This window comes from Scyliorhinus torazame, chromosome 15 (genome assembly GCF_047496885.1).
Source record: "Scyliorhinus torazame isolate Kashiwa2021f chromosome 15, sScyTor2.1, whole genome shotgun sequence".
Classification (NCBI taxonomy): domain Eukaryota; kingdom Metazoa; phylum Chordata; class Chondrichthyes; order Carcharhiniformes; family Scyliorhinidae; genus Scyliorhinus; species Scyliorhinus torazame.
In genome coordinates, this window is record NC_092721.1 from 146239685 (window position 1) to 146252361 (window position 12677).

General features: G+C 50.7%; 1 protein-coding gene across 4 annotated transcripts in view; it reads left to right on the top strand.

Annotated features, from left to right (window-relative positions):
* LOC140391876 (anoctamin-7-like) overlaps positions 1–12677 on the top strand; it is a 173690-nt gene that overhangs the window by 155007 nt on the left and 6006 nt on the right. For 3 of the 4 annotated variants that reach the window (XR_011935201.1, XM_072476868.1, XM_072476870.1), the window contains 2 exons: positions 1799–1879; positions 11735–11806. Coding sequence is in view for 3 of the 4 variants with exons in the window: in XM_072476868.1 (XP_072332969.1) it covers positions 1799–1879; positions 11735–11788 (135 nt within the window). In the remaining variant the exon portion in view is untranslated. The remainder of the gene's footprint in view (positions 1–1798; positions 1880–11734; positions 11807–12677) is intronic. The other variant, XM_072476869.1, reaches the window with a different exon arrangement.

Sequence of the window (12677 nt, forward strand, 5' to 3'; positions counted from 1 at the left end):
TTTTGATAATGCGGATGACAATGCATGAAATAATGGCACAAGGAACTGGAGGATGCATGGCATGGTAGCACAGTGGTTAGCACTGTTGCTCACAGCTCCAGGGACCCGTGTTCAAATCCCAGCTTGGGTCACTGTCTGTGCAGAGTCTGCTGTTCTCCCCGTGTCTGCGTGGGTTTCCTCCGGGTGTTCCAGTTTCCTCCCACAGTCCAAACATGTGCGGGTTAGGTGGATTGGTCACTCTAAATTGCCCTGTAGTGTCCAAAAATTAGGTGGGGTTGCTGGGTTATGGGGATAGGGTGAAGGTGGGAGTTTAGGTAGGATGCTCTTTCGGGGGCTGGTGTAGACTCGATGGCCCAAATGGCCTCCATCTGCACTGTAAATTTTATGATTCTATGAAATACTGGCCTTCCATTCCAGGATCTGAACTCGAGGGATAAGATGAAAGTTTCCTTCTGTTGTCATTTAGGGTTGCAATTTTTCTATTGCTTTGAGAGGTGTGAGCATCGCTGGCAAGGTCAGTATTTATTGCTTACCCCTAATCATCAGGAACTGCTGCAGTACATCTGGTGTAGGTATATGTACAGTGCTGTTAGGAAGGGAGTTCCAGGATCATGACCTAATGAGAGTGCAGCAACAGAGATATGATGCCAAATTAGAATGGTGTGTGACTTGGAGGTGAATTTATAGGTGGTGGACCTCACACACATCTGCTACCCATGTTCTTCAAGTGGTAGAGGTCATAGATATAGAAGGAATTGTTAAAAGAGCCTTGGTGAGTTGCTGCAGTTCATCTTGTAGATGGAACACAGCGCTGCCACTGTGAATCTTTGGTAGAGAGAGTGAATATTTATGATGGTGGACAGGGTGTTGATCAATGTGCTGCTCTTAACTGGATGGTGTTGAGCTTTTTGGGTGTTGTTGGAGCTGCACTCATACAGGCAAATGGTGAGTCCTCCATTACACTCTTGACTTGTGCCTTGTGAATATGCTTTGGGGAGTCTGAGGAGGTGCTTTTTGCAGAATCTCCAGCTTCTTGTAGCCACGGTGTTTATATGGCTAGTCCAGTTATGTTCTGGTCAATGGTAACACTCATGAAGTTGATGGTAGGGAATGCAGTGGTGCTAATGCCATTGACTGTCATGGGGAGATAGTTATTTGAAAATGCCTCCAATAAAATGTTTTTTTTAAATATTCTCTTGTAGTTGGCCATTGCCTGGAACTTGTGTGACATGAATATTACTTGCCACTTATCAGCCCAAGCAAGAATGTTTCCTGGTCTTGGTGCATGCATGTACAGACCTCTTCACTATGTAATGATCAGCGGGCTGCAGGCTCAGTATGGCACCTGGGCACCGCTGCTAGTGCCAGTGGAGACCAATCCTGATTCTCTGCTGGCAGGAGCACTTAGACTCTGGAATGTAGAATCCTGGCCTAGTTTTTTATTGAAGATTTATTAATTAATTGAATTGAAATTCCACCAACTGCTGTTAAATGACCAGCTGTAACATTCCGATCACTATTAACTCAGATCAGCTAACTTAAGCAGAAACGTGGGATCTTCCTGGTCTATATGGACTCGTACCAACATGCTGAATGTTTGATCATAAACATATCCCAGTATAAATATGAACTTGTAATATTGTACCATACAATAATTACATAACATTTTGACAATCTACTGTATATTTTCTGAAAATATATTAGCACCAATGCAACACAACTTCTACTGCAGTAGCTTATGCATTTTAACAAATAGTCTGTATTAAATATGTAAGAGAATATCTTTTATTTCTTTCAGCATGCTGTATTCTTATTTAAATATCTGCTGTCAGTTTTGATACCAGATGTTCCTCAGCACATTCAGCAGGCAATAAGGAGGGTAAGTCTTTAATGGCAGAATGCCAATCTAAAATACTTTGAATTAAAAGTGATAATTGGTTATTGGCTGGATAGTATTACTTTTGCATGGTTAAGTATAGCAAATGTCACATGTCTAATACTGAATATACTAAAAGAAATGTGCGTATTGAGATAGTATATCAGTAAAGATCTATATATCTGAAATTTCATATGGTCACTGTGATTGTAAAATATAAAAATGTATAATCACAGAATCATAGTATGCTTAAAGCACAGAAGGAGGCCATTCTACCCAGTGTGTCTGTGCCAGGTCTCTTCAATTCACCATTCTCTCCACCTTTGCACTGCAAATCTTTCCTCTTCAGATAATGATTCCATTCTCTTTTGAAAGTGATGATTGAAGCTGCCTCCACTACACTCTCAGGCAGTGCATTCTAGATCCTAACCACTCGCTACATCAGTTTTTCCTCATGTAATAATAATAATAATCGCTTATTGTCACAAATAGGCTTAATGAAGTTACTGTGAAAATCCCCTAGTCACCATATTCCGGCGCCTGTTCGGGGAGGTCGGTACGAGAATTGAACCCGCACTGCTGGCATTGTTCTGCATTACAAGCCAGCTGTTTAGCCCACTGTGCTAAACCAGCTCCTCTTCTTTTGCTTAAATCTTAAATCTGTGCCCTCTCGTCTCAATCCTTTCACCAATGGGAACTTTTTCCCCTATCTACTCTGTCCACATCCCTCATGATTTTGAATGCCTCTCAACATTCTCCAAGGAGAACAGCCCCAGCTTCTCCAATTTAGCTATGGAGCTGAAATTTCTCAACTTTGGAACCATTCTCGTGAATCTTTTCTGCACTCTCTCAAACACCTTCATATCCTTCCTAAAGTGTGGTGCCCAGAACTGGATGTAATACTCCGGCTGAGGCTGAACCAATGCAGGTTTACCATAATTTCCATGTTTTTGTACTCTCTAACAAAATTACAACACCCAGGATGTTGTTTGCTTTTTCAACCATACACACAACCTGCTCTGCTCTTTGATGATATTCTGCCAGGTCCATCTGTTCTTCTACCTGGTTTAGAAAATTGTTTCAATCATGTGGCTCCATGGGCTATATGGTCTACTCCTGCTCCTATTTATGTTAGCTGTCGGTCTCTTCTCATACACTCTCATTGCATCTCTTATTTGTCTTTTTCAATTTTTCTCTGGTTCTTCCATATTAAGACTGATTCTCAATTTTATTTATCCACCTGACATCTGTCAGATACATCTTTTTTCTTACATTTGATTACTTTCGTCATCCTGGAGCTCTGGATTTGTTTTCCCGACCTTTCCCTCTCATGAGAATACAGCTTGACTCTATGAAAACTATCGCCTCTGTAAAGGTAGCCCATTGTACAGTTGCAAGTTTGCTTGCCAATTTTTGGTTCCAATTTATCCAGGCCATAAAACATGGGAGCAGAATTAGGCCATTCGGCTCATCGAGTCTGCTCAGCCATTCAATCTTGGCTGATATGTTTCTCATTCCCATTCTCCTGCCTTCTCCCCATAACCCCTGATTCCCTTATTAATCAAGAACCTATCTATCTCTGCCTTAAAGAAACTCAGTTACTTGGCCTCTGCAGCCTTCTGCAGCAAAGAATTCCACAGATTCACCAGGCCAGATCTGTTTTCACTCCATTAAAGATTTTCGTCCCCCAAATAATTATTGTTGCTCTGGATTGTTCTTGATCTTTCTCCATGGACAACCTAAAGTGATACAATGATCACTGTACATTAAATGTTCCCCGACTAACACTTGATCCCTTGGCCAACCTCATTCCCAAGAACTAGGTCTAGAAATGTTCTCTTTCTCACTGGATTGGGAACATGTTAATGTAGAAAATTCTCCTGAACACACTGTCTCAGGCAATATTAGGATAATTAAAACCCCCATTATAACTACTATATAATTCTTTCAGTTCTCTGAAATTTCCTTGTAAATTCCCCCCTCTTTATCTTTCCCACTAGTTGGTGGCCTATAGACTACACAAAGCAATGTAATGGTACCTCTACTGTTTCTTAGCTCTAGCTAAATTGATTCTGTCCTTGACCTCTCTAAGACATCCTCTTTCTTGAGCACTGTGATGTTCTCCTTATTCAATATTACAAACTTCATCCTTTCTTTTCCCTATCTTTCTTGAACATCTTGGGCGGGATTCTCCAATAATGGGGCTATGTCCCCACGCCAGCGTCAAAATGTGGGTGTTTCACTCTCAACTTTCCTGAAGAAGACTGAGTCCGCAGCTGCCATCGGCCGTTCCCAACAGCCCGGGGGTGCTGCGATTGCCGCCCTCTGCTCGGTGGGGGTGGGTGACTCTCGGCTGGGGTGGGCCGCCATAGGAGGACTCGCGGCACCACCACGAGTGCCATGCCAACCCCTGGATCGTATTTCCCCATTCTGGGGGCAACCCTTGTCCCTACCCATCTGCCCCACTGACCACCCATAACACTACCAACTGCTGAAGCCTCGGGCCGTGCGGCTGAAGGCTATCGCTAATAGAGAATTGGCAATCATGGTTAAGTGAGCACCTCACACATCCCAAGTGGATTCCCGTGGATGGATGGGCCATGTAGTATGTGGGAGTCACTGTGTAGCATCTCAATGATGCCTAAACACTGCGGGAGGCAACACCACACACACAGCATCCAACATCCGAACACCCAGGGGACGGAACACAGCTTTGGGGACATGTCCACAGCCGGAGGGTGGGTGAGTGCCACAGAGAGAGGGAGGTGCCTGGAGAGATGGGCCAAGGGTTCAGAGGTCAGCCCGCATTGAGGAGGAAAGTGATAGAGGCATCATACAGGCTGTGCACAAAGGTGTTTAATGTGTAATGCAAGTCCCCACTCTCCCAATGGTGCAGCCCTCCACCCCCCCAACCCCCTCCTCCTCACCCTCTGCCTACCCACCCCCTTCCCCGGTGCCGTCAGTGATCCTCAACGTGCTTGGCCCTCCGAGCTCTACCACTACGTGTAGATGTCTCGCTGGGATGCACATCAGAGATGGAGACAACCAGCTGCTTACCTCATCCTGTGGCCTTCGATGCCCCTCGCAGGCTCTAAGACCAGAGGGCCCCGGCTCACGCATCCCTGTCTCTTGAGCTGAACGTGAGACGCGGCCTCATCAGAGGGGTGGAACTCGAAGGAGCTGGTGGCCACCGTTGCCACTCCATGGGACGGGTCCGAGTTGGCACTCAGTGCCCCCTCCTTCTACTCGGTGCCCATAGGGCCTGGGGTTCACCTTGGGACGGAGACGCAGCTGATTCAAGCCCCAACTGCCCCTGCATCGTCTGGCGCTGCCACCCTGGCGTTTCCCCATGGTCTGCACCATCGTGTCTACGCCCTCAGTAATACTCCTCCGTGATTGGGTCATGCTCTACAGCACCTCGGCAATGCCCACCTGCAACTGGGAAAAGCTCCGCAGCGCTTTGGCCATTCCCATCTCAGAGTGGGACATGCCCCACAGAACCTCATCAAGGTCGGCCTGGTACTGGGTGCCCATCGAGGCAGACATTCTGCTGAGACCCTCAGCCATGGCCGTCACCGACTGCGCGGCACCTTGGACACCTTCACTAATGGTGCCAACGTCGAGCACCAGGCTGTCCACTGTGGTCGCCACCCTAGCAGCGTTGGCTGTGGTGCCACGCATTACTGGCGACATCTCTTGTGCCCGTAACCTCTGGGACTTCTCCAAGCGGCTATGGATCTGCTGGCATGATGCTGACATCTCCCTCTGAATGTCCCGGCTGGTCCCTATTGTCTCCAACAGTTCCGGGTAACCCTGCTCCAGAGGCTCAGCATCAGGCTGGGATCCAGCTGGGTCCAGGGATCCAGCAGACCTCCAACTGCTGTCTCACCTGGAGGTTCCTGCCTCCACCTAATGTGCATCAGCAATAGTGTGGTGCTCACCAGGTGGTGCCCCCGAAGCCTGTTCACTAACATGACCCACCGAGGTGTGTGTATCTGCACTGATGGAGGGTGGGGATGACAGCTGTGCGGCGACTAGAACAATGGCAGGTCCATTGTTCTAGTGTGGAACCTAGAGTGGGTGGAGCCCAGTGGTTCCTCACCTCTGCAGTGTCTACCAGCCTCCGCATTGCTGACCACCCTGTCCTCAGCCACCTCAGTCACCTCAAGGGCACACTCCTCAAAGGAGGTGAGGATTCTTAAGCCTGGCACCGCTCCACCAGTCTGGGCCCTCTCCCGACAATTACGGGGAAGCTTTTCCTGAGGAGACACACACTTCGTTCACAGTGGTGGGAAGACGGGTGTTGAGGGAGGGTTGGGGGTTTTGAAGGGGGAGAGGGTGGAGGGAGGGTTGGCAGTTGCTTGAGGAGTTGGGGGTGGATGCTCCCTTGGGAGGGGTGGGGGGGGCATTGGTGTCTACTCACTCGTGCTGCCCGGTGTAGGTTGTTGACCTTCTCCCTGCACTGGAGGCCAGTCCTCCTTGTTGTGTTGGGCGCTCTGGATCCGTGGAACACATACAGGTCACCAACACTTGAAATAGTGCAACACTATTTTATTGAGTAATTAACTGTTTAACATACTCTCACTGTGGGTTAACACGATATTAGCTTTAACTAAAGACCTTTGCCTTGTCCTAACCAGTCGATGCACTCAGCACATGGTGAATGTCTGTGCTGCAGGCTGTGAGCTCTGTCCTACTAGGAAGCTGCAGCTCCAATGAGCGGGAACTCTGATGTCCCCTGTCTTTATAGTGCGTGTGCTCTAACTGGTGATTGGCTGCGGTGTTGTGTGTGTTGATTGGTCCCACTGTGTGTCCATCAGTGTGTGTGTATCTGCACCATGATATACTGGTGTATATTATGACACTCCTGGTCACACTGCCCGAGCTGACTGCTGCCGCTACCTCGTCCCAGGCAGCGCTGGCTGCCCTACACCCACCGGGACCCTCGGGGGAACAGGCCATCTCTCCTGACCTCCACTGTGTCTCGGAGCCTCCCTAGGTCAGTTACTCTGAATCTTGGGCCTGTTCTCCTCGGCGTCATTAGTGCTAGCTGGCTGGGGTTGGCTGAGCAAGTGCTGCTCGACTTTGTTAGCAGGGAACTGGCAAGAGCGATCCCGGAAAATAAGCTGGCAAGCCTTCATTAGCAACGAGAGGCCATGAAGCCTCATTAAGTGGACCAATTAATGTTGAATAGCATTGCCGGCCTCGCTGGGCCGAGCACCGGGAAGCAGGCGACAATTGCCGATTGCTACCACACAGGGAGAAGGTACCCTCAATAACGACGCTTAGAATGTAAACGGTAAAGAAGGCTTTATTAGACTAAGAACTATGCTAGAGCTGAGACATGTGCTGACTGCTGCACAGCCCATGAGGCAGCCCTTTATATATGGCTCACAGATGGGCGGAGCCAGAGCGGAGTCCCCAGGGTTCCAAGCCCGGTGTTAAAGGGGACATCACCTTACATGATGATAAGGCAGTAACTGTTCATCACATTCACCCCCTGTTTAAAAAGAGTCCGGCGGGGGTGAAGTTCCATCATAGGTCCATCCGTCTCGGTGGCCGGATCGTCCTCATCGACCTCCTCAATTTGGGCGGTGGTGCGGCGGGCACGGACGTCCTGGTTGAGGGCACATCCGGGAGCACAGCGGTCAGAGCTTCAGTCCGGGTCGGGGCAGGGGGACTAGGCAGGGCCGGGGTGTGTAAAGGGGGGGTGAGCGCTAGGTGCTCACCAACGGGGGGTAGGGCCGGAAGGGGGTGTGTTGTAGGGGGCGCTGGGTCCTGCAGGGGAGCGGCGCGGGAAGGGGCGTCTGTGGTGGGGGATCCAGCGGGTGCCAGATCCTGGAGGGAAACCGTATCTTGCCTGCCGTCGGAGTACTCCACGTAGGCGTAACTGGGGTTGGCGTGGAGCAGTCGGACCTTTTCGACCTTTATGGCTCCTCGCGTGCCTCCGGAGAAGAACAGGTCCCGGAGCCATCAGCCAAGGTGGAAGCGAGACCCCGGAGGTAGACTTCCTGGGGAAGACAAACAATCGGTTGTGAGGGATCTCATTCGTGGCCGTGCAGAGGAGTGACCTAATGGAGTGAAGGGCATCGGGTAGGACCTCCTGCCAGCGGGTGGTTGGGAGAATTCTCGACCGCAGGGCCAGAAGGACAGCCTTCCACACTGTTGCGTTCTCCCTCTCCACCTTCCCATTTCCCCGCGGGTTATAACTGGTCGTTCTGCTCGAAGCGATGCCTTTGCTGAGCAGATACTGACACAGTTCATCGCTCATGAACGATGTACCCCGGTCGCTGTAGATATAAGCGGGGAAACCGAACAGGGTGAAGATGCTGTGCAGTGCCTTAATCACAGTGGCTGAGGTCATGTCGGGGCAGGGAATGGCGAATGGGAAACGGGAGAACTCATCGATCAAGGTGAGGAAATAGGCATAACGATTGGTGGACGGGAGGGGCCCCTTGAAGTCCACGCTCAGTCGTACAAAGGGACCCGAGGCCTTCACGAGCCGAACCTTCTCTGGCCGGTAGAAGTGCGGTTTGCACTCCGCACAGACTTGGCAGGCCCTGTCCATGGCCTTGACCTCCTTGGTTGAGTAAGTTAGGTTGCGGGACTTGATAAAATGGACGAGACGGGTAACCCCGGGTGGCAGATGTCATTGCGGATGGCTTGCAGGCGGTCCTCCTGCGCGTTGGCGCATGTGTCGTGGGACAGGGCATCTGGGCGCTCGTTGAGCTCCCCTGGACGATACTTGATATCGTACGTGTAGGTGGAGAGTTCGATCCTCCACCTCAAAATTTTATCGTTTTTTATTTTGCCCCGTTGTGTGTTATCGAACATATCGGCGACTGACCGTTGGTCGGTGACGAGGGTAAACCTCCTACCGGCGAGGTAGTGTCTCCAGCGCCGCACAGCCTCCACAATGGCTTGTGCCTCCTTTTCGACTGCAGAGTGTCAAACCTCGGAGGCGGTGAGGGTTCGGGAGAAGAACGCTACTGGTCTGCCTTCCTGATTGAGGATATCCCATCTGATGCATCGCTCTCTACCTGGAAAAGGATGGTTTCGTCCACCGCCTGCATAGCGGCCTTGATGATGTCGGCCTTGATGCGGTTGAAGGCCAATTGAGCCTCAGCCGAGAGGGGAAAAATGGTAGTCTTTATGAGTGGGCGGGCTTTGTCCGCATACTTGGGGACCCATTCGGCGTAATAAGAGAAAAGCCCCAAGCACCGTTTGAGGGCCTTGAGGCTGCGGGGGAGAGGGAGTTCCTTAAGGGGACGCATGCGGTCGGGGTCGGGACCTAGGACCCCGTCTTCCACGACATAGCCGAGGATGGCTAGCCGGGTGGTGTGGAAAACGCATTTGTCCTCGTTATAGGTCAGGTTAAGGGCTCGGGCGGTCTTGAGGAACTTTTCGAGGTTAGCGTCATGGTCCTGCTGGTCATGGCCGCAGATGGTGACATTGTCCAAGTACGGGTATGTAGCCCGCAAACCGTACTGGTCCATCATTTGGTCCAACGACCTTTGAAAGGTGGAGACCCCATTTGTGACACCGAAGGGGACCCTGAGGAAGTGGAAGAGCCGGCCGGCTGCTTCGAAGGCAGTATAGGGGCGGTCTTTTGGTCGGATGGGGAGCTGGTGGTAGGCGGATTTGAGGTCGACCGTGGAAAAGACTCGGTATTGGGCGCTCCGATTTACCATTTCCGCGATGCGAGGAAGGGGGTACGCATCAAGCTGCGTGAATCGGTTTATGATCTGGCTATAATCCACAACCATCCGTTTCTTCTCCCCGGACCGGACTACCACCACTTGCGCTCTCCAAGGGCTGTTGCTAGCCTCGATGACCCCCTCTCCCAGTAAGCGCTGGACCTCTGACTTGATAAAAGCCATATCTTGGGCACTGTAGTGCTGGCTCCTGGTGGCGACGGACTTACAGTCAGGAGTGAGGTTCGCGAATAGCGAGGGGGGTGCGACTTTGTGTCGCAAGGCGCATACCGTGAGGGGGGGCAAGGGTCCGCCGAACTTCAGTGTCAGGCTTCGGTGGCTGCACTGGAAATCCAGTCCGAGCAGCAGGGGGGCACAGAGGTGAGGGGGGATATAAAATTTGAAACGGGTTTATTTGGCGCCCTGGATCGAGAGATCCGCAATACAGTACCCCTTGATTTGTACCGAGTGGGACCCGGATGCGAGGGCTATGGTTTGGGATGTGGGATGGGTGCGTAGGGAGCAGCGCCTTACCGTTTCAGGGTGGATAAAGCTCTCCGTGCTCCCGGAGTCGAAGAGGCATGCAGTGTCGCACCCGTTGACCTGGACCTGCATCATAGAGTTCTGCAGGTGTTTTGGCCGAGTTTGGTCAAGGGTGATCGCACCCACTCGCGGGTAGTCGGAGTCCTCAGCCAAGTCGGACTCGTAAAATGGCCGCCGCCGTCGGTCGCACGTGTCAGGTCGAGAAGTTGGCCGCTGACAAGATGGCCGCTCCCATGATTCGCACGAGGCTGATGACGCGTCAGAAGGGGGCATGTCGGGTCGGTGCGCAGCAGCATTGCGAGGCCTGCAGGCCTGAGAGCCTTATTTTCGGGCCGGCTGTTCTTTGTTTTTCTGGCCCTTGGGTCTGGCCAGGCAGATCCTCGCAAAATGCCCTTTCTTCCCGCAGTCGCTGCAGATCGCGGAGCGGGCTGGGCAGCGTGGGCGTGGGTGCTGGCCCTGCCCGCAGAAGTAGCAAGGTGTGTCCCCATGGTGAGCGGGTCGGCGCGTGGCGCAGGCCTGTAATACGGCTGAGTCTGAGGAAGATCCGGGGGGGGCTCGCAGAGTCCGCGGGGTATGTATCCAAGTTATGTCGGGCCACCTCCAGCAAGGAGGCGAGCGTTAGCGTGTCCTGGAGGTCTTTTGCCCCGTTTTCAAGCAGCCGCTGCCGGATGTAGGTCAAGCGGATGCCGGACACGAAAGCGTCTCTGATGTGCAGGTTCATATGGACTTCCCCTGTCACATCCTGATGGTCACAGTCCCTGGCAAGCGCGGTGAGTTTCTCGACGAATTTGTCTAGCGATTGCCCCGAGCGCTGCTGGCAGGTAGAGAGCAGATGCCTGGCGTGTACCTCATTGATGGGTTTGACAAACCGCTTGCGGAGTAACTCGACCGCCTCTTCATAAGTCGTCGCCTTTTCGAGCGTGGTGGAGATTCTGTGACTCACCCGGGCGTGGAGTAGACGCAGCTTGCGTGGCCCCAGGATGGGAGTCTCTGCGGAGTCCAGGTAGGCCTCGAAGCACTTCAGCCAGTATTTTAAAATTTCCTTCGCCTCCGGTGTCCGTGCTTCCAGATTGAGCTTCTCTGGTTTTAGGCCTGCGTCCATCCTGAATCTAGTTTAGTCTAATAAATTGAGGTACCCTCAATAACGACGCTTAGAGTGTAAACGGTAAAGAAGGCTTTATTAGACTAAGAACTATGCTAGAGCTGAGACATGTGCTGACTGCTGCACAGCCCATGAGGCAGCCCTTTATACATGGCTCACAGATGGGTGGAGCCAGAGGCGGAGTCCCCAAGGTTCCAAGCCCAGTCTTAAAGGGGACATAACCTTACATGATGATAAGGCAGTAACCGTTCATCACACACACTTAGAAATGTTTCCGGAGAATCGCGCCCATTAACTCTTTCTCTCGCTACAGATGTTGCTGGACTTGCTGAGTATTTCCAGCACTTCGTTGTTATTTCAAATCAAACACATGCTTGGCAGATGCAAGCATAATTCCCAAAATAAACAAGTTTCTCAGTTCCAAAGTAATTTTGTTACCATTTATGTTTACATTGCATATGTCTGTCTGTACAAATGAAGAGCAGTATATAACAGAATTGCATTGTTTTACTACATTAGGAAAAATATGAAGCACACAAGAAAATGGATGCTGAATTCACCAGTTCATTATAGACAAAGTGCAATAAGTATGTAAGTAGCTGAAATATTAATCTCCTATTCATAATGCTAATCTTTGCATTTAATAATCACCCCATACTTTAATGTTTGTAATGTTATGGGGATTTTCTGTGCCTTTGGGGATTAAGGCGAGATTAACAATTGTAGAAACAGCATGAGGAGTTCTCAATAAAAAAACTTTGTACCAACTGTTAAATTGTGGCAGAGCAGTGGCAGGGTGGAGCAGTGGTTAGCACTGCTGCCTCACGGCGCTGAGGACCCGGGTTCAGCCCTGGGTCACTGTCTGTGTGGAGTTTGCACATTCTCACCGTGTCTGTGTGGGTTTCACCCCCACAACCCAAAGATGTGCAAGTTAGGTGGATTAGTCACACTAAATTGCCCCTTAATTGGAGAAAAAAGCAATTGGGTACTCTTTAAAAAAAAAAATTTTTTAATTTTAATTGTGGCAGAGAATTTTAAATTCAATCTTTGAAGGAAGCTGCTCCCTGAAGTTGAGCTATGCCAACACTAATAGGACTTGTTCATTACAATTATTTTTATCATAAAAAATGCAAACAACTGCTAAAACTGACCCTGAAATATTAACTGTCACGTCGATGTAGTTGCCTTGCCTCTGATTCAGAAGGTTGTGGATTGAAGCCTTGCTTCAAATACATGGGGCAAAATTTGTAAGAATGCAGGCCTGTAAAATTCCCCGAGAGGCCATCCCACTGCCCTCCCCCAACCTGTCCAAAATTTTATGGGGGCGGGTGAGGCCTAGGGCAGTTAGCCTGCCCATGCCCCTATTGAGGCCCCTGAGCGGCCAATTAATGGTCAATAAAGATTCCTTCCCACCCAGGCCAGCTGGAGGTGCTTCAGGGACATTGGGAGGAGTAGTTGGGGG